Source organism: Lissotriton helveticus, chromosome 5_1, assembly GCF_964261635.1.
Source record: "Lissotriton helveticus chromosome 5_1, aLisHel1.1, whole genome shotgun sequence".
In the NCBI taxonomy this organism is placed as follows: domain Eukaryota; kingdom Metazoa; phylum Chordata; class Amphibia; order Caudata; family Salamandridae; genus Lissotriton; species Lissotriton helveticus.
In genome coordinates this window covers 849,198,080-849,220,850 of record NC_136065.1, presented here as the reverse complement: position 1 = coordinate 849,220,850, position 22,771 = coordinate 849,198,080, and the positions used below count along the sequence as shown (strand labels likewise).

The following is a 22,771-nucleotide window of genomic DNA, read 5'->3' as shown; positions in this document are numbered from 1 at the left end:
CCTAAAAAGGCCATAGTAGCCCCTATCTAGCGTCTAGAATGCGCTCTATGGGTATGGACAAAGTTCTTTTGGCTTTTACATAGCATATTTGAATGCATTTCACAATCCATCTTGAAATGCCTGATTTAGAGATGGGATTGCCTTTGTGAGGTGGCGCAAATGCAACAAATAGTTGTTTGGTTTTTGGGAAAATCCTTGGTCCTTTCTTTGCAATATAATAAAGCTCTTCTAAAGTCTTGCGTATGTAGAGCTCTTTCTGCCACTGAATGCGGTTGATGAACAAACACAGATAATTCAACTGACTGGTTAATATGAAAAGCAGAAACCACTTTCGGAAGGAATTTTGGATTGGTGCGAATAACTCATCTATCTTTGTGGAGTTGAAAAAAAGGTTCTTCCAGAGTTAAAGCCTGTTGCTAACCAACTCTTCTCAACGAAATGATAGCAATGAGGAAAGCCACTTTCCATGAGAGAAACTGTAGAAGACATTTATGTAAGGGATCCAAGGGTGGATCCATAAGTCATGTAAGGACAATATTAAGATTCCACACTGGCGCGGGTGGAACCCTTGGTGGCATAACTCTTTTCAAACCTTCCATGAAGCTTTGATTACTAGAATTTTGAAACAAGAGATAAATGCTGTCTGTTTTGAAAATATGCAGCCACTGCTGCAAGGTATAAACAAATAGATGAGTAGGCCTACCCTCTTAGCTGTAAATGCAACAGGTAACAGATAATATTTTGTAAAGACAAGTCTAGAGGATTGATCTTGTTGTTATTACAATAGATAACAAATCTTTTCCACTTTGCTACACAGCAAGCTCTGGTAGTAGGCTTTCTTGTTTCTTTTAAAATATTCATACATTGTGGTGGTAGATATAAATAAACAAACTCTATGACTTCAGGAGCCAAACCGCTAGGTTGAGCTCCTTGGGATTTGGATGTCTGATTTCTCCAAGGGTCTGAGTGAGGAGACTGGAGGTGAGATGTAGTTTTTGATGTGGAACCACTGATAGTTCTAACAGGGTGGTGTACCAAGGTTGATGAGCCCATGTGGGGGCTACTAGAATCAGTGTGAGTGATGTTTGCATGAGCTTCTGAACTAACAATGGAAGTAATAGGAGGCGGAAAAGCGTAGGTAAATATCTCTGACCAACTCATCCATAGGGCATTGCATTTGGATAGAGGGTGTGGGAACCTGGATGTGCAGTTTGGCCATTTTGCGTTGCTTACTGTTGCAAAAACAGATCTATTTGTGGAAGTCTCCAGTGTTGGAAGTAGGGTACAGGAACTTGGGGATGAAGTTCCCACTCGTGAATTTGCTGCCTTTGTCTGCTGAGTAGGTCGGCGATGTGATTGTTTGAGATAGATCTTGTGATGTATTGCCCAGTTCCAAATGTTTCGTAAAAGGTGCAACAGTTAGAGAGTGTATGTTCCTCCTTGTTTTTGTACATAGTACATTGCTGTCATGTTGTCTGTGCGGACTAGGACAACCTTGCTATCAGGTGAGTTTGAAAATCTTTGAGGGCTAGGAACAGTGCCAGAAGTTCTAGGTAGGTGATGTGGAGATTTTTGTAATTGTCGCTCCGCACCCTGGATTGTGTAATGTTGGAGATGGGCACCCCAACCAGTGAGAGATGCGTCTGCTGTTATCACTGGCTGTGGAATAGGGTCTATGAAATGCCGTCCTTTTGATACATTTTGTGGGTTCAGCCACTACAGAGAGTGATGGGTATGGCTGCTTACTAGATCGGTTAATTGACCCTGTGATTGATTTCACTGGCTCGCTAGACACTCTTGTAGGGGATGCATGTGAAGCCTTGCATGAGGTACGATTGCGATGCAAGATGCCATCATTCAAAGGAGTTGCATGAAAACTCTGGCTGGTAATGTTCGATTGGGTTGAAACAGTAGTACAAAGACAGAATCTTGTGAATTCTGGATGCACTGGGAGAGGCTAGAGCTTTCAGAGTGTTCATAGTAGCTCCTAGATAAGACTGCATCCGTGCAGGGCACAGGTGAGACTTTTGTGCATTGATGGTAAAGCCCAATTGATGAAGTTAAGTATATTGTTGTCATAGTGTGTTGCAGACAGCTTTGGTAAGCGCTGGCTTTGATGAGACAGTCGTCTAGGTAGGGAAAGACATGAATACATTGTCTTCAGAGTTGAGCGGCTTCTACTGCCAGACATTTGGTAAACACTCTGGGAGCAGTGGTCACTTCGAACATAAGTACTTTGAACTGGTAATGTTTGCCTGCTTTGACAAATAGGAGGTATTTGCAATGAGCTGGATGAATTGGAATGGTCAAGTACGTGTCTTTTAAGTCTGAAGTAGACATAAAATCGCCTTGCTATAAAAGAGGAAGTACTTGTTGAAGGTTCACCATGTGAAAGTGCTCTGGCAGTATCTATCGGTTCAACTCTGAGATCTAGAATAGGTCTTAACGAGCCATCCTTTTTGGGGATCAGAAAGTAAAGAGAAAATACCCCTGACCCTTGGTACTGAATGGAACTGGTTCTATAGCTCTTTTCAGTAATAGAGATTGCACCTCTTGTTCGAGCAATGTGAGGTGGTCTGGTGACAATTAGTGAAAACGAGGTGGAATATTTGGAGGATTGGTGATAAGCTCCAGGCAATAACCATGTTGGATCATTCCAAGCACGCATTTGTCAGTTGTTATAGATTCCCAAATAGGGAGAAAGTGTTGAAGTCTTCCTCCGACCAGTGTGGAATAATCGGACAGAACCGTGGGGAAGTCACAGGTTATTAAGGAAAGAGAAAAAAGGGGTGTGTTTTTACCCCTACCTTTGGAACTGTTTCCTCTATGAGCTCCTCTGAAAAATCCTTTAGGAGAAGAGGATTGGTTGTTACCTCTGTAGGAGGAAGTGTTTTGATCTGACGCTGTTGACTTGGACCCTTCCTGGTAAAAGGAGCGCCAAAAGGGACCTCTGTTTGAAGGAGACTGAAGTGCTCCCATAGATTTGGCAACTTCAGTGTCCTTTTTAATTTTCTTGAGCGCTTGATCAACTTCTGGGCCGAAAAGATGTTGCTTATCAAAAGGTGTATTTAAAATTAATTGTTGGACTTCAGGTATAAACCCGAATATCCGTAAATAGGTATGCCTTCTGAGTAAGATGCTAATATTTATCTCCCTTGCTGCGGTGTCAGCAGCATCTAGAGCTCACCTTATGGCAGTGTTTGAAATTAATTTCCCTTCCTGGACTAAGTATTGAGCTTTGGCTTTATGCCCCTCTGGGAGATATTGTAGTAATTGCTCCATTTTGTCCCAGTGCGCCTGTTCTTATCTGGCTAGAAGGCCCTGCATGTTAGCAATGCGCCAGTGATGGCCGCTTGTGCAGCTACACGTTTGCCAGAAGCATCAATGAGTTTTGATTCTTTATTTGGGGGAGGAGCACCCCCCAAAGTTTGAGAATTAGCTTGCTTGCGCATTAGATACTACCAAAGAATCAAGTGGTAACTAGCCTTTAATAAATACTGGATCTGCTGGGGAAGGTTTATATTTATGGCCTACTCTAGGAGTGAGGCTTCGTGCATGTACAGGGTCTTTAAAATGTATGCCTGCATGCCTCATCATACCTTTCAGCATAGGGAGTGTGTGTCTCGACCCGTGTGTGGATCCTGAAGACTCAAATAGAAAATCTGCCTCTAAGCATTCTTTGTGGAGCTCCACCCCATGGTATGGTGCAGCCCGGGCAATAAGTTCTTGGGAAGAGATATTGTCATCAGGTGAAGATGGCTTAGCAGGGTAAAGGTTAGGATCATTATCCACTGGAGGGTCAATTGTATAATCCGTCCATGGATCCACTGGTAAGTGTGTGTCTCCCTAATCAGTATTGTCTTTGCCATGGTGAGATAATGGAGAGTGATGAGGTGTGATGTGTAAAGGATGTCCAAAGGGATTATATTATGACTGTTGCCATCGGGAAACTTGTGCTTGGATGGCGTCTTGGCGTGAATATGTCCTGTGTCAGGATTAATTTAGGGTATCTTTTGCTTGGGATCCGATTTGGACGGTATAATGTCTATTTTCAGATCCGAAGGCGCTGAAGGAACTTCTTTGGTTTCCGGCACCGAAGGTTTCAGAGCAGAGATGGAATGACCTTTCAGCACAGAAGATTATATCTCGGAAGGTTATTTGCTGTTTTTTGGTGTTTAAGGTTTTGGTGCCGAACCGACTTTGTGCTTGGAACTGGAAGGTTTGGGTTCTGAAATGGATTTGGGCCAACTCGGTACCAAGCCAGAAGGCTTGACAGTATGTTTCAGTGCCGCGCCGAGAGGCAGAGTGTCAGAAACATTGTCTGTCTCGGTGCCGACCTTGGCCAGAAGGTGGAGGTGGTGTCGAAGCTTAGATTTTTTAGGGATGGGTTGACGGGGCTAGGGGTCTCCTGTACTCATGTCACCCTGTCCTTGCTGCACATCATTGATGTTGAGGTTTATCTCCAACTCTGATTCGGAGTCCGACAGGTCGAAGCCCTGTTCTTCGCGGCCGCTGTTGGCGCTGGGTCATCTTGCTCGGAGTCTTCACAGAAGATATTCGTCATGTCTTCTATATGATGGTGCTGCAACTACTGATGTCGAGCCCAATGATCATAGAGTTTTCTTTGATCAAAACTAATTGCACGCATCGCAGTCTTGTTCTCTGTGCTCTGGTGACAAGCACAAGTTACACTCCTGGTGCAAGTTGGTACGCTGGTACTTGGTGTGGCACCAGGGGCAGAATTTGAATGGAGTCCGGGCCATCGGCGAAGTGCAGGACCAACGCGGTTAGGCCCGAAGGCCACTCACAAAACTTTCCGATTGTAAATTTAGATTTTGTTGACCGAATCGAAAAGCAGAGAAATGGGAAACTCATTCGAAACAGCATAGTCGAGGGTAGAGTGGATTGCGCACCGAGAGGAACCTGAGGAACAATTTAGAACTGGAGAACAGCAATACAAGTCCGAACCCGATGGTGGAAATAAACAATCTAACAATGGAGTCGATGACCATGCGCACAATTACCAAAAGGAGCAGTCACCTTACCTCGTGAATGGAAAAACGTCTTCGAAGACAAAAAAACTAGCAAACATCCGGACCCAACACTAGATGGCAGGAGTATGCAAAGCATGTGTATCTACAGCACACATGCCTCGAAAGTTATGCTCCAGGGGATGGACACACACAAGAAAAGGAAGGAAAGGCATTGAATAAGAGTCAAGCAAATGAGACTGTCAATGCCGTCAACAATGGAAAGCAAGGAGCGGACCTAAACACCACTCCAAGTTTTAGACTGTATACAACAGTTTTACGACATCAGAAAGCGAATAGCATGTCAGTGAGACCATACAATCGCCATTACTTATATACATTTTTTAGCTTCCCACACATGTTGCCACCTGGAATGTAGTACGTTTCTGAATACACTCCAGGACAGATAAATCATTTCCGGGTCACGATTGGAAGAAAAGCAAGGGAAGAGAGGAGGCCACAGTGCAGCTATTAACATGGCCATTAAAGACATTCCTCAATTGTTGGGATTAGTTCTCCAGAAAGGGCACCTGATTGGACACTAATAGGAAGTGTTAGACCTGGGGTTACCAGTCCACATAGGGTAGCCTGGCACAGAGTAGGAACAGCTAATCTCCAAAGGCAATTGTGTTGTGCTTACATCACTCAGTCACAGTAACCCAGCGCTCCACCACTGAAAATAAGTGACACTACACCAGTTTAGAAAAATACGGGCTGTTTTATAAAATTCTCTTCGTAGTTTCTCTTGGTTTCTTAGCAGTGTTTAGATTTTGTTCATAAAATAACTCTGCATTTGATTGTTAGCACATTCACAGATACAATTAGCATAAAGGACACATTTCTCCCCCAAATGAAAGGAGCTCAGTAGTAATTCTTGGCCCTATATATGCATAGAATAACCCACAGTTTTAATTGAAGCAAATAACAATTAGACAGGTTCTCTGCAATTCTTCACGACTGTACCTTACCCTGGAGAGATCAGTGTTATTATTAGCAGTAGGCTACAGTGTTCCCGCAAACCTTCCAATTAGCCCACCAGTACCTGAGTTCACAGTGGGGCATCTAAATAAAGACAGGCAAGATATTTTGTCAGTTCCTCCAACCATATAGTTTGATCTGGATTTACAGTGGGTTGTCAGATTGTCCCAGTGACCTCTTAGGCTCTAAATAACTCTGCATTCAAAAGGCAATCACCCCATACCAATGCTTATCTATTCCTGAATTCACCCTGTTACCTCAGCCCTCAATAGTGGTAAATAAAGCCTCCTTCAGGATTCGCTTTCACACAAGCGACTGTAAATAAACAAAGCAGGAGCTAACATCAATGAGTCTTGCACTGAAGAGATATTGCTCGCAGCGCAGGTTAACAGTTGAAGATTGTTCCCAGCCTGCGTGTCACTTCGTAGGCACTGTTTATTGTCAGAATTCCTTTTCATCACGGGCAGGCCGGGTAATGCCGATTCTCCCCTCCCGCCACAATTCTTAAGATAGACGCGAGGCCCCCTCAGCTCCTGGGGCCCCGCACTTCATTTCAGGCCTTACCGGGTGTTCAGAAGATTGTCCCGATCACCACACTCAATCGCGCGACCTGCGCGAGTCACGCGGCAGCTGAACGGTGATGAATCTGGCCCCCAGCGCTTCAGCCTCCTCACAGCTGACTGGGCCGGAACTTCACCGTGTCTCCCACGGCGCTTCCCTCAGCTCCGTCGTCAGCGAGGGAGGACGCTAGGCGGGCCAGCCTCTTCCGATACCCGCCCCCTTTCCACACAGCGCTTCCGCGTCAGCCCACACGGACCTCCGCGACTCCGCCTCACATCCCTTTTCTCCGCCGATGCAAACCGGGCCCTCCCCGCACAATCTCCTCAGCGGGGGCCCGTGACCAGGTGGCGGCACTCCAGCAATATGGACCTCAGTTGCCAGCCGCGACCAGGTAGAATACTTTTGACGACCTCTGGGGCACAGGAACCACTTGGGAACAGTAGCGATAATGCTACAGACCTTCTCCCCACACTCTCCACGGGGCAGTTCAGATGAGGCCACGAAGGAAGGGGGACAACTGGCCAGTCTCTTTCAAGGAAAGTGGTTCTCCCTGTAGACTCCCCAGGCTAATTTCTTCAATTATTCACGAGCAGTTCAGGGACATCCTTCCCAGGGGCACTAACAGGATTTGAAAGTTACTGCTGATGACCAACACGATGACAGGGCTTAGTCACTAGGCAGGGGGGTCACATCAGCCAAGTGGAGTAGCCGGCCCGTGGGACGATCTAACCCCTTCTCAGTGCGCCTTCCTCCCCACACTACCGCTTCACTCCTCACCAGGTTCTACTCAAGCTCTCTGGTCACTTCTAAAATGGCCGCCCTGGTTCTGACTCTTATATAGACTGGGCCCTGGCTACTGGAATCGGCTGGAAGGTTCTAGAACCTTCCCAGTGTAGTCCTAGGGCTCAGGTCTCGGAGGTAAAAATGTGGCAGTTACAAGCCACCATTTTGTGTGTCTATATTTCCACCATGTTAAGAGAGCACCTAGGCCTCAAAAAGTTATAGGGAAAAAGGCACTCAGAACTCTAGGGACAACACCAAAAATTGTAGTGGACGCAAAAATAAAAGAAAAATGTAGAGGTACAAAGGAGAGAAGAAAGAAAGAAAATAGGAGGGACCCCCCAAAGGGCTGACAGGTCTAACAGGAAGGAAAGGCTTATCGACTAGCATATTTCATGGCAATCTCCAGTGGTTCTGAAGCAAAGTCACTGTGATCCGTCAACGCATCAAATATGAAAATACAGAAGAAAGAAAAAAACACTTAACAGACCCAAAGGAAAATGAATTGTAAAAGGTATAATCTAGCTAAGGTTTGAAGAGGCGCTCTAGAGAGCTGCAGCAAGAGGAGGACATACAGGAGGTGAAGCCTATGGCAGTGCATGCATGACATCTCCAGTCTATAATGTTTTAGCCTTGCAAAAGCCTTAGGAGGAGTTCTTATCTTCCTTTTCCTATAGTGGGACAAGGAGATGTTGTTCCTTATGCATAATAGACCACAATGTCTTAATATTATCATCAAGCACCAGAGAGACATCACATATTCATTGAACTGCCATTTTCATTAATTGTTACAACGGTTTATCCTGTATTCAATAGATACTTGAAACGCTCTGTGTCCTTTATCATGTTGTTAGAAAACATGCACACGAATCCCTGCAGTGACTTCCCAAGAGGAATTTTGTAAATTGTGGTCCAGCTAATTCAAACAATGTTCCTTACGCAGCAATTCTTTGCATTTTGAACTCGTCACAAAAAATGAAGAAAGATGCTGAAAAGCTACAAGCAAGCTAATTTCAGATTAACTTCCTCATAATTTTAGGAAATGCAGAGTTACCGGGGGAATTGAGTTCTTTCCATTTCAAAATGTCAGAATTATGCAGGGTGGCAACTGTAGCACAAGTTACTTACATTCCGTCACGATATATCTGTAAGAAACAGTAGTTAGTATTAGATTCCATACCTTAGAATATCCCCAGGCATCAGACTGGATCCAAAAACCTTTGCGTAGCAGTACCCTTGTGCGTCGGTAGGCGTCATCTGCAGCTCCGCGTCCGTCGTCGGGATGACGTCGCCGGAGTACTTGGACGCGCCCTCGCGCGCGGACGTCCGTTCTTATACCAAGCTTTTCCGCACCAGAAACGCAGAGCCATGATACAAACTAATACAGGTGCCATGAAACTAGGGCCCTGAAAGGGGATGACCTTAACCCTAGATATCGGTTCGCAGAACGGGGAGGATGGGTGGGGCGGTAAGGAATCTAATACTAACTACTGTTTCTTACAGATATATAGTTACAGAAGGTAAGTAACTTGTGCATCTGAAAGAAACAGATTAGTATTAGATTCCTTACCTTAGAATAGATACCCCAGCAATACCAACCCCGGTGGTGGGTCTGCGAACCAATGATCACACCAGAAAGTCCTGGAGAACGGAACGGCTGAAAAAGCCATCTCTCCGGACTTGGCTGTCCAGGCAGTAGTGTCTTGCGAACGTGTGCAGCGAGGCCCACGTAGCTGCCTGACAGATGTCCTGCAAGGGGACTCCCCGACCTAGGGCAGTACTAGTCGCCGTGGCCCGAGTGGAATGGGCACGTAGCCCCACAGGAGGCTCCTTTCTAGCCAGAGAGTAACAAGCCTTGATGCACAAGACGACCCATCGAGAAATGGTCCGTTTGTGCACCCCCCCGTCCCTTCGTAGCGCCCACGTAACCAACAAAGAGTTGGTCATCCACCCGGAACTGGCGGGTGCGATCCAGGTAGAATGAGAGAGCACGTTCGAGGGATGCAGAGGCAGAAAGAAGGTGGGCAAGGTGATGTACTGCCCGATGTGGAAGGCTGTGACTACCTTGGGCAGGAAAGAGGGTCGCGTCCGCAACACAACTTTGTCCGGATGGACAGAAAGGAAAGGAGGTTTAGAAGAAAGGGCCAGGAGCTCACTCACCCTCCTGGCAGAGGTGATGGCAACCAGGAATGCAGTCTTCAGAGTAAGGAGACGAAGAGGACAGTTATGAAGTGGCTCAAAGGGAGCGCACATCAGATACGTCAGAACAAGGTGCAAGTCCCACTGAGGCATCACAAAAGGAACAGGAGGAAACATGTGAGTGATGGCCTTCAAAAACCTATTTACAACTGGGGACTTGAACAAAGAGGGCTGATCAGGGAGCCTTCAGAAGGCGGAAATGGCCAAGCGGTAGCCCATCAGAGTGCCCAGAGCAGAGCCCTGCTGGACAAGAGAAAGAAGAAAAAGAAGAAGCTCTGAAAGAGGGGCAGAAAGGGGATCCACAGCCTTTGCTGTGCACCATGCCACAAATTTGTTCCACCTGCAGGCGTATACAGATTTTGTGGAGGGACGCCTGGCTGCCAGAATCACATTACAGACTTCAGGAGGCAAGTCAAATGGCCTCAACTGCTGCCGCTCAATCTCCACGCATGTAAGTGGAGACTGGACAGGTTCGGGTGGAGGACCGTCCCCTGCTGCTGCGACAGAAAGTCCTCCTGAAGGGGCAGACGAATCGGGGGATCGACAGACATGGTGAGTAGCTCGGGATACCAGTATCTTCGTGCCCAGTCCGGAGCCACAAGGATGACTTGGGCCCGGTAGGGCCTGATCTTTTTCAGCACTCTGGGCAGAAGTGGTATAGGCGGAACGGCGTACAACAGACCGCAACTCCACTCGCGACGAAAAGAGTCTCCGAGCGAGTGCCCCCTTGGAAATTCCAACGAGCAGAACTGATGACATTGCGCGTTCTCTTCTGTGGCGAATAGATCTAAACAAGGCTCTCCCCACTGCTGAAAGAGGCCTTGCGCCACGTCCGAGTTCAGACGCCATTCGTGATCCATCATGCACCGACGGCTGAGTTCGTCCTCCCTGGCGTTCATGGAAACTGCCAGGTGTTGAACCACCAGGGTCACGCCCTGATGTTCCAGCCATTGCCAGAGGCGCAGAGCCTCCTGGCATAGGGTCCACGACCCCACCCCGCCCTGTTTGTTGCAGTACCACATGGCGGTGGTGTTGTCCGTGAACACCTGCACTACACTCCCCCGGACAGAGGGGAGGAATGCCTTCAGTGCAAGCCGGATCGCCCGCAGCTCCAGAAGGTTGATATGGAGCCGGGACTCCGCCGGAGACCAGAGGCCTCTGATCTCCGCCTCTCCCATGTGGCCCCCCCAAGCCCTGGAGGGACGCGTCCGTCACAACTACGTGCTCAGGTTGGGAGAGAGATCTGCCGCTGACCCAATCGCGGTCCGTGAGCCACCACTGCATTGGTCTTGCAGTGCCCTCCGAGATCAAGACATGGTCGGACAAGTTGCCCTGATGCTGGGCCCACTGAAACTTCAGGTCCCACTGCAGAGCCCGCATCCGCCACCTGGCGTGATGCACCAGAAGGATGCAGGAGGCCATCAGCCCCAGAGTCAACCTGACCGAGACTCGGGATAACGGCTGAAAGATCGAAATCAGAGCCTGAATATCCCGAGCCTGCTGTTCGGGAGGATAAACCCGAAACTGCGCAGAGTCTAGAACCGCTCCGATGAAGAGGAGCTTTTGAGAGGGACACTGGTGTGACTTCGGCACATTGATGGAGAACCCCAGCAGGTGCAGGAGGTCGGCCGTAGTCTGGAGGTGACTGAAGACTGTATGGGGCGAGCCCGCCTTCAACAACCAGTCGTCGAGGTAGGGGAAGACAAACCCTAACCTGCGCAGATGAGCTGCGACCACCGCCATCACTTTCGTGAACACCTGTGGGGCGCTGGTAAGGCCGAAGGGGAGCACAGTAAACTGAAAGTGCTCGTGGCCTACCGTGAACCACAGGTGGCGCCGGTGGGACGGCAGGACGGGGATGTGGAAATAAGGGTCCTGCAAGTCCAACGCTACCATCCAGTCTTCCGGGTCTAGGGCAGCTAAGACCTGAGCCAGTGTCAGCATCTTGAACTTCTCCTTCCGGAGGAAGCCGTTGACGTTCCGCAGGTCCAAGATAGGGCGTAGGCCCCCTTTGCCTTTCTTGGGGACCAGGAAGTAGTGGGAGTAACAACCACAACCTACTTCTGGCCCAGGAACGCGTTCGATGGCCCCCTTGGCCAAGAGGGCCGTAACTTCCTCTCGCAGAAGATTCAAGTGATCCCCCCGACACGCGGTGGTACTGCGGTGGCATGACTGGAGGGGTCGCCTCGAAGGGGAAGGTTTTGAGGCGGATGCTGCGGGGGTGGATGTGGACTGGCCTCGCCGTTGTCCCCGGGCACCGCCACCGCGCTGGATGTTAGTCTGCGGCCCGTGGCTGGAAGGACGTGTGGGGGCGCCCCTTCCTTGGCCACGAAAGGCAGCAGTTTGGTGGCGCGGGTCCGACAGGCCCGCGCCCTTAAAGCGCTCAAGCGCACTGTCTGCCTTGTCGCCAAAAAGGCGACGGCCATCAAACGGCATGTCCATAAGGGTGTTTTGGACATCAGCCGAAAAGTTGGCGGATCTCAGCCAGGCGTGGCGACGAATGGCCACCGTCGTTGCCATCGCTCTGCCCAGCGAGTCCGTTGTATCCAGCCAACATCGGATGGAATACCGTGCCGCATCTCGACCCTGCGCAAGGGCTTGGGCGAGTTTAGTCCGGGCCTCCTCCGGACATTGTGGCACCATGTCCGCGACCGTGTCCCACAGAGAGTGGGTATACCGGCCCAAGAGGCACGAGGTCTTAACTGACCGCAACCCCAAACTCAGTGAGGAGAACATCTTCTTAGCACACTGTTCGTACCTCTTGGATTTCCGATCGGGGGGAGCCGTCGGGAATGTGGTCTGGGAGTTAGAGGCCTGTATGACCAGGCTCTCGGGAGTGGGGTGGGTGGACAGGAAGCAAGGGTCGCCCGGAGCCGGGCGGTGGCGTCTGGCCACGTTCCTATCTACAGGGGGACCTTTAGCGGGCCTGGACCAGGTGCCCAGAAGAACGTCAGATAAGGCCTCATTAAATGGCAACATAGGCTCCGAAGAGCTTGCTTGCTGTTTAAGGACCTCAGTGAGGAGGTTAGTCCTCACGGCCACGACGGGGAGTTCAAGGGATAAGGCCTTGGCCGCCCGCGTCAACACCACACTATAGGCAGCCCCCGCCTCCGAAGCCACGGTAGGCGGGGAGACAAAACCAGTGTCTGGCGAAGTGTCCAACCCACTGGCATCCCCTATCTTACCTGCCCAGTCCTGATAAGACTGGCACTCACGTGCCAGAGGGTCTTCAGACCCCTCCCAATCCACCTCGCCACCCATCTCCTGATACTCGGGGTAAAATGATGGGGCTGGATCATAGAAGAAAAAGTCTTCTCTTGACATCGAATGCGGCGTCGAGCGGCTCCGCTCCGGCGTCGGAACCGGGTCGAGGGGGGACCGGAGACGACGTCGTCCGTGGACCGCGCCGGGGGCGACACCCTAGGGGCCAGTGCCGGCGAGGTCATAAGGTCGACCAGCGACGACCTGGATCTGGATCTACCGGGGCCCTGCGGCATCGGGACCGAAGTCTCCGACGGCGCCGGCGCCGAAGCACCCGACGGCGCCGAAGGGCCTGCTTGGGCTCCCAGTCAGGCCCGCTTGGCCCGAAGGCGCCGCGGAACCCGACGTCGCGTTCTGCCCAGGGACCGGCGGGTATGGAGCAGGCCTCGACGCCTGCGGCTCCGGCGGAGCCGCGTGGGCGGTGTCGCCCGAACCCCCGGCCGCGTCGCGCGAGCGTCGGGCGGAGTCAGAAGAGCGATGTCGCCTCTTCGACTTCTTGTGCCTCTTACCTGAGGACTTGGAGCTCGAGGAGTGGTGTCAACCCTCCGAGCAGTGATGACTCCGGCTACGCGACCGGTCCCTCGACCTCCTTTCGGACCAAGACCTCAAACGGCACAGAGCCGACTGCCTGAGCCCGAGGCGCTTGCGGGACCGCTCCCGCCTAGCCTTCAACGTCAAGGCCCGGCAGTCGGGGCACAACTTGTCATCGTGGTCGGGCCCCAGGCAATGAAGACACCGGTGATGGGGGTCGGTAACCGACATCAGTCGGTTGCAGTCGACGCAGGGCTTGAACCCGGGCATCCCTACCGGCACCGTCAGAGTCGTTCGACTTCGAATAAAGATCAAAAATGATCGAAAAAGTTTAGTCAAAAATTGACTAAGGGTACCACTTTTTCCAGATCGGCGCTTGCTGGCGCGGAAAAAATAGGAACTGACGTCAGCGCGCGAGGGAGCCGTCTAAGTACTCCGGCGACGTCATCCCGGCGCCAATGACGCCGACGACAGACGCGGAGCTGCAGACGACGCCTACCGACGCGCAAAGGTACTGCTACGCAAAAGTTTCCGGATCCAGTCTGACGCCTGGGGATATTCTAAGGTAAGGAATCTAATACTAACCTTTTTCTTTCAGATATATCAGTTGACAATACAAGCGAACTGGTCTACAGATTAAATTCTACGAAAATAGCTGGATATTTCCAAATATTCATACATTCATTCATAACAGGGAATCAAAGTCCACTGACCTGTAATAATGAGATTCCGAGGAAGACTCCAGCCACAATGTAGATGTTTCTTGGCAACCAGCCCTCGAGAACAGGAATACATCCTTTCTCATAAATTGGAGTACTTCTCGCTATGCTAGTAATGCCCTTCAGAAAGAAATTAACACATTATTTTCTTTTTTACTGTTTTAGTTTAAATTTCCATGAAAACGCACAACATAAGTAGCAAATTGTGATACAGTCACTATTGCCAACATTATTACTTACAACTTGCGGTTATGATAGAGCGTTGAACATGCAATACATGTTATCATTGTCTGCAATCAGTCTTACAGTTGAACAAATGCATTTTCAGTGCTTTATTGATAAAGGCAACTTGACTTTCACACTACATTTTGCTTAGGTGCCTTTGAAATAAAAACAAACGCACAGTCGTTTTATTTGTAGAAATCTGTGTACTTTCCCTAGTTTCTCTGTAAATTCTGCATATATAAATGAGCCCCTGTACTGCAACACTTCAGGCTGTTTGTGAATCTTCAGAGCTACACTGGCAGCTGCTCTCCGACTCCTTTTAAGTTCTTAACCAAGAGAACAGAAAATGACATGCATTGGCCAATAACAGAGCCCTAAGTTGAGATACACAGAAGTCGAACTTCACTATACTAATTAACCACTGATCCTTTATGGGTTCTGGAGTAGCGTGCTACTTGCCGAAAAAGCGATTTGCCACCTCGTCAGGGATAGTAAGCGTTATATAAATGCAATTACAATACAATACATAAAAAAAGATGCATTGATAGTTCAGAGCCTCTGTGAGTCAGGCCTGCCCACATGCAACTCGCAAGGCCCATCAGAGGATTGGGCGGCAAACACCCAGCATATTTTCACAAAGGCTTGCTGGCTTCTGGTGTCAGAGTATCATCTAGATATGCAACGTCATTACATGCAGTGCAATTAGTCCTGAAATGTTCTGTACAGCGTGGCATGCTACCCTATGGAATGCTCATCTCTCAAAAAGGTGATGCAGGCTGAAACGATTAAAATCCTGCAAATGCCTCCCTTAGAGACACTACAAGCAGGAAAATGGGAATCCTAGCCCCAGTCGGTTAGCTTGAATGTACCAAACACAGCAAAGCAAACCTTGAATCTGCACCTGTGGAGATCATGCAGTGGAAACCCCTTTCCCAATAAGAACACGATATAACACCCCCCAATATAAAGTAGCATGTAAATGTTGCATTTTCTCCAGTCCTATCTCTCGGTTTGCAGCACAAGACCAGAACCAGTACTAGTGGATCTCACACAGATCACAAAGATATGGGATATACTCACAGGCAATCTAGCGTCATATCCACACTGCGTGTTCAGAACACTTTGCTGAAATAGAAAATTCACACGAGTAGGTTATATTTCTACAGTGCTCAATTCTCAAGCAACAGAGAGGACTTTCAAAGATTACTCAAACAAACTCTATACTGGGAGTAATTTTAAAGACAGTTTGTTATTTTGAAAGAAAAACAACAAGCAGCATTGCAGGAATTCAATGGTACCACAATGTAAAGGACACATTTTAAGAGTGCATGTGAAAAATGTAATAAAAACCTAATGCATGGGAGGGAAGATGTGAGAGAGAAAGGCTGACAGCATTACTTTGTTTTAAAATAATAGGCTTGTATGGGTGCAGCGAGTTTTATATGAGTTTGCCGTTTTCAAATTATGAATAAAAAAACACATTGAAAACGTGTTTTATTAAAGCCACTGGATGAATGATGCAGACAACCATAAAATAACTGAATATGAGGAAAAGGGAATTTAGGTCTTGTGCTGTAAAAATCCGTTATTTGGTGCCAAAAATTGGAATCCAAATCAGTGATGGCTTCTCCGCTAAGGCGGAGGAGCGTCGCCTCACTGCTTTTTAGCAGTGAAATAAAGGAAAAATAAAATGATAAGAACTGGACATTTTCATCATTTTATTTCTTACTGCTGCAGCAGCTTTGCAGGGCGGGGCTGCCCTGACGATTGGAGCAGGGGGAGTGGTGAGCACACTTTGTAAGTGTGCATGAATGTTTGGCCGGCCGTCTTGGTCGGCCAAACATTCATGCGCACTTTACATGTTCTCCATCCAGGCTGTATTGGGTGGAGAACATGCCCAGGCTCCCACTGCGTGTCTGAGCACCAAACTACGGCTCTCAGACCAATCACAATGCTGCATTTCAGCGGTGCGATTGCCTATGGGGAGTCTGGGTGGCCTTCCTGTTCTAGGCCAGAACGAGGGACTACGGAGGAGAGACGCAGCAAGAAGGTACTTTTTTTTTTTTTTACACTCGCTCCTCCCCAGTTTGCCACCACCCAAACTGTGCCAGCCACCACTGATCCAAATGCAACCAGTTTTCAGTGATAAACATTTCAATGTCCTTCGACTGATAAGAGTTTTAAAACACAGTGGTGTTAAGAGAGTTAATTTCAAGCATCACAAGATCTGTGTCTGGGGTTATTTCACAATCTGTTATACTGACAGCCCAGCCTGGCAGTAAGAGTACAAGTATAAATAGTATTGATTCATACTTATCACATTGCAAAATCGAAACCTGGCTTGGCATTACGGTAGGCGTCTAACAATTTAGGCGCCCAATAAATCTGTATACTGTGGATGTAATTTGAGACAACAACAAATCTGCGGAGCTAAAACTAACTATGCAATGCTGCTGTTTTAGTTCACTAGACACAACCATTTACATAGCAATAGTATGTATCCGGGCTACTGCTAATGCAAAGCACTGTTGCAAACCTACAGGCTGCTATCAACTCTATGGCAGTGCCCCACAAGAGGCTTCTAACAATCTAAACTGAACAGCATAAAACAGGCTGCGGCAAATGTGAAATTTATGAACGAGTTAGGCACTCTAGGAGCTGCAGGAAATGTTGGATTGCTGTGTAAAAGTGACAATGCTGTGATATGGCAATACTGGTGTAGTGTATGTGGCAATGTTATCATTACACCCCACTTTCAGTTCAGAGCTGATAAACAAACCTTGCTATATAAAAGATAATGGTACCCATGGGCTAACATCCATATACTGTGGCACACTGTACATAGCTGTACATTTTCGAATGCTGAGGACCATCGTTGAAAGCACTGGTGGTTTTAATCGGTAGCCTTTGTTTTCAGTGACAGAATGTATACATTTTTACTGATGTCTTTTTGTTACATCAGACCACAAAATAACTACACTGAACAATTGACATATTTAGCTGTATACTGAATATGCTTTCAGTATCTATGCTTTGTGGAAGCGATACGGTTGCTGCCTTGTCCGCTATAGAGGACAACAGATTCATTAGAAGACGTCTACATTTTACAGGGATCGATGAAAATTCCATATTTGATAGATTCTTGAAGCAAAATTAAGTTTTTTTTATCATTCATATTGAAAGGATTAAATTACATGAGAGAACGCAGATGCTATCATAGTTCAAACTAAATAAATATTATGGGATTTAGAACTGCAAAAACATGACCTGGCAAATACTGGGCTGCTAAAGCTGTAAAATTGTATCCGTCATACAACAGATGGAGTTAAATGAAAAAGTCCAAAATGCCCATGGCCTATCTCTGTTTTTCACTTCGAACAAGGATTCATGTTGTTCTGCCTTTAAATAATGTCAGCGAGCATTCACTAAGGGGCGTAGTCTACAATGCGGCGTAGGTAAACATTTGCTGCAAAGATGCATCTGTCTGCCGATCCAATGATGTAATCTGCCACAGTTTTTCACATGCACTGTGCAACTTCATGCATGGCACATTCGCTAGCATCTGTTGCGAAGCAGTTCTCCAATGACTTGAGCTGGTTCAGCCCCTGGCTATGTGTAGATTTTATTTTTCGGAGCGAAGTCAGCTACAGATTAGGCTGAAAATTTACATTACAAAATTGCATAAGAGTTGCTGATTCCCAGAGAAAAAAACAGGTGCTCCATCCAGGGTGTTACTGTGCTGCACAGTGTTAGCAGTGCGAAAGTAAAACCACCAGCCTCCAACTGCCCATCGTTTATATTAGATAAGAAACCTACAAATGGCTGCCTTTTTAGGTGCATGGTTTATCATGCTGAATGTCAACACAACAGAAACTTTAAAGTGTCCTTTAAAGAAACGACATCCTCCCTGTGTTTCAAATTTTATGGAGGTGTATGCATGGACTGCATAGCAGAGACTAAACAATTAGTTCTCTAGGAGAGAGAGGTAAAGGGATTATATATATATATCTTTTTTTTTCTTTCCTGGCTTTGGCGTGTTGTCTCCAAGCGGCGCTTGTAAGCAGTGCTACGCAGTGCACTACAACTTAATCCTAAACTATGGTTTTTTTTTTTTTTTACAAGGGTGTGGAATTTAATAAAATATCTACTTGTCCATGGGGCAGGTTGCTTCATAAATATACTTGTCCTGTAACAAAATCGACTTGTCCCTTTTGTGACATGTAATGCGGCGACAAATTATGGCAGCAATCTCATTGTATAAGAGCTCTGAAATAGCCTCTCTGATTATGCCTGGGCTCCTTCCATAGTAAGGTTTGAATACCAGCAATTCCCTTATGTTGCCAGGTTTCCGCAGATCTGCATACTGGGGTTGAAGGTAATGGTAAGCAACAGTTCCAGGGTTGGAATGCCCTTTTGAGTCTGTGCAGACCTACTAACTTGTATGTTTTGAGGGTTTTCACTAACTCTTCTCTAATCTTTTCACATACTGAGAAATGTTGGCAATTAACTCATGACAATGGCAGACATAAAACTTCTTCCAGGGTTGAGAAAAGTGGTTGGAGGGAAAGTGAACTTGCAACCACTCAGATTTGTGCATGAGCAAATCTACACCTGCAGATTTGCTCATGCTAAAATGCAGTTCACAAATATTTTCTAGGAGTACTATTTCTTGGCCTACTTGTGTAAAGTCTTGTGAATTCACGGACATGGGTGTACTTATGAGACTTTATTCAACCCCTTTGCCACCGGGTAATTCCCCCACGGTGCAGGGGGGAGGCAGGGGGGAACAGCGCGCGGTGCTCGTGACGAGCCCAGCTCGTCATGAGTCACAGGGGAGCTGCGCTCATGACAAGCTGGGCTCGTCACGACTCCGCCCACTGATTGATTCTCCCGCACAGGCGGGGAATCAATTGTGCATGGGCGGAACGGGACCGTTATGACGAGCCCAGCTCGTCATAAGCACAGCTCCACTGTGCCTCATGACGAGCTGGGCTCGTCATAAGCATGGAAGGGGTTAATAATTGGGCCCTTAATTAGGTCTGCCGTTATCCATGACCTTTTGTGTTTATTACAATTCTGTCTGTCTGTCTATCGGCTACCTTCACTGTGAGTGACAGCGCATTCTGTTTTTCACAAGGAACATATCGACACACAGTCAGTGCCAGGAACTACTGTGGCAGTGTGCTTTTTGAAACCAAAACAGTTTTTGCTTTTGCCAATGTTTGTCATAATGGTGAGGGCCTGGCAGCTCCCACAAAATCTTTACAAAAACCATGCCTAAACAAGTCACGAGTTGAAAAAAGACAAAAGGCTGACCAACAATTTCAGATCTATTGGCTTTACCACTGCTAGTTTATTTTTATTTTTTCCATAATCTTGTTATAACTGGTTACACTGACATTCCATTATGAATATTTTTGGGAAATACTAGCATACATCAACACATTTTACTATATGATGCTACATAGAAATGGCACCTAAAATGTTAGTTGTTTTGCTTTTTTTATTAACATTTTATTCTGAAAGCAAAGAATCATCAATTTTGCTTTCAAGCTTCTGCAAATATTTGCATCTAATCAGAGAGCATTCTGGGAGCTATATAAATAACCTCATATTGATAAACAATGAAAACGTGTGTACACATTTTTACCCTGGAACCACTGTCATTAGTGCAGTCTGAGCTTACAACATTGACTAAGAGTGCTCAGTCTAATAATAAAGGCTTTGCACTAATGAACCATAAATACAAGTTTGAACAGCCTTATCACATGGACACTAATATTACCTTAACTGCAGTCAATGCCTTTCTCTGATCCATAATGTGATACTGTAAACTGGCAGCCAAACGGTTGGGCCTACTTGTCCCAATGACAAAATACACATGACAATGTGTTGCCTTGACTCCAAACAATATGTACCGGGTGTCGGGTTATGGAAGATTCCACATCCCTGTTTTCAGTCAAATAAATTCCCAGCCCTCCAGTGCGAGGTCAATAATCAATAATCAATTTCTGATTTAGTGCTCCGTTGGAAGAAACCATCTGCTCGTTTCAGTGCTCACTGCACCTTGGTCACAACAGTGTGATCAAGATGCAGTGAGCACCGAAACAAGATGATGCTTTCTTGCAACTGAGTACTAAATCAACTCCAGTGGAGGTAATTTATTGAAAAGAAACCGGAGCTAGATATATATATATACACCAGTAGGTAGTTACAGTTAGGACCTAATTTCCATAGGAAGAGCGTTCTTTTTCAAATAACTTTGGCACCGCTTGACGAATCTTCACAAGATTTTCAAAACTTATACTTTAGTCAGTTCAGCTGCTGAGTTGAAAGTTTCAGGGTGATGTATTAAGTGGAGGGGTCCCAAAAGTGTTTACCCCATGTTAATTCTCATAGAACAGGCCTACAGACCGAACCACTGGACAGAATTATACTAAATTTGGCAGAAATGTAGAATTGGTTATGCAGATTTTATGTAAATCCGCTCAGTCGTTTTAGAGATATTAAAGGTAAAAAATATGGATATATAGAAATGCGGATCAGACAGTCACCGTGCTGTAATCTGATTGGCTGCCAACACTTCAACCAGGAAGTGTTGGCAAAAATCTTGGGACTTGGCCTGAGACGAGTCCTACAAAAAAAATATAAAATAAAGAAAAGGCTTGGTTGGAATACCCTGAGCCTCTAGATGTGGTGGTGGGGTCCCAGAGGGACCCTGCTGTGGATTAAAAACATATTTTTTTTCCATTTTGATTTGAATTCACGGAATGATCCTTGTACCCACGGCAAAATTGAAAAAATAAACAAGCGTGGTCTCCCGTGCCTGTTTTGAACTCAGCCCCCGGGTGGTCCAAGTCCCGAGGGCACGACGAATTTCCTAGGGCTAATAAAAGCACTGGGGACCGCCACCTTCTAAGGGCACTGCTTTTCATGTATGCGGGGGGTGCCCGCACAGTACTCTCTGCGCCCTGGTGACCGCCACCTTCCACTGGGCAAATGTAAAAAGAATTGTGTGGGTGGGGTGCGGGGGCCCCCGCAGCTCAGGGACTGCCACCTCCCCGGGGTACTTAAAACCATGTATGCGGGTGGACCCGCTCACGCCCCAGGGACAGCCACCTTCCCTGGGCTAAACATACAATTATTAGGAGGGCGTGCAGCCTCAGCCGCAGCCCTTTATACCGTCACTCCCAAGGGGCTAAACATAAAATTAATGCGGGGGGACCCACGTGCCACCCCAGGGACTGCCACGTCCCTGGTGCAAAATTTTTTTTTTTTTTAAATAAAAAGGGGCCATGGCTCCTGACCACCTCTCAGCAGTCTAGCGGTGTGAGCCTTACTGGAGGTAACAGGAGGGCTAGTTGGCCGCCAAGGGGACTTCCGCCCCAAATAGTAGTGTGACAGGATGCACTTTCTTCAGAATGGTGGAGAAACCGGGCATGGCCTGCTCTCAGATCTCACCATTACTGTTGTATGGGACTTATTGGAGGTAATAGGAGGGGTAAGTGGCCCCCCAAGGACCATCAATAGACAAGGGGACTTCATCCCCCTACTAGTAGTGTGCCAGGAGGCGTGTTTGCAGCGTGGTGGAGAAAGGGGACATGCATTTGATAACTTCTCAGCAATCCTGCTGTGTGGAACATACTGGAGGTGCAGGAGGGGTAGTTGGCCCCCAGGGACGTCTCTCTCTCTCTCTCTCTCTCTTTCAAGTCTCTATTGTTCCACGTGTTTACTGTAAAGAAATTATCCATCTCTTTAAAGTTTTGTGTACTACACAACTGCAATTTCATTGAAGAGTGGCAAATTATAACATTTAAAATAAATTAAAATGAATACATGTCAAACAAACACTGCAGCAGATGACATCACCCAAAACAGCTGGCCAATGCATCAGTGAAGCAAAAGTTTGAAAACTTCATCAGAAGTCCAGACAGGGAAGAAGCTGATGGCTATGCAATTCACACAAACAGGTTTTGAATGTGAATAAGCCACATGGAGTAATACGGGTTGTGAAATAAAAGAAGAAGCAACATGGTCGAGATGGGGGTTGCACTGCATTGTGGAAGACTGTTTTCACATTAAACTAATGCTTAAACATCAAGCTTAGCATCATTTATCCTGACAGTGTAAATTAATGCCATATAGGCACATTGCTGTACACAATGTAGCATATGAATGGCTTTATAGAGTTTACAGAAGGAAATTATATAGTGAAAGTGGCAGCATAACATGCACACTGCATACGTAATGCAATGTAGCAGGGTCTGGTGGCTTTGTGGACTAATGCGCCCACTGTAGGGGCCTTTGTTTGACCTCATGGTCACAGATTCAAATCCCAGCAGGTCCACTCAGCCTTTCATCAAAATAAGTATTGAGTTGGGTAAAAATAAACATTTGTTATTCGGCGCCAAGATACCCTGCTGGGTTAACGTGCGCTTTACAAATACACGTTATCTTAATCCTATAAAGACTACAGCTAAAAGCAGC

At 47.1% G+C, this 22,771-nt stretch overlaps 1 protein-coding gene across 3 annotated transcripts in view; it reads right to left on the bottom strand.

The window, feature by feature from the left end:
- The window catches only part of TSPAN14 (tetraspanin 14), a 330,168-nt gene that overhangs the window by 17,407 nt on the left and 289,990 nt on the right, over nt 1-22,771 (bottom strand). For all 3 annotated transcript variants that reach the window (XM_078643329.1, XM_078643331.1, XM_078643330.1), the window contains 2 exons: nt 15,365-15,409; nt 14,054-14,179 (listed from right to left, as the gene is read on the bottom strand). In XM_078643329.1, coding sequence (XP_078499455.1) covers nt 14,054-14,179; nt 15,365-15,409 — 171 coding nt within the window. The remainder of the gene's footprint in view (nt 1-14,053; nt 14,180-15,364; nt 15,410-22,771) is intronic.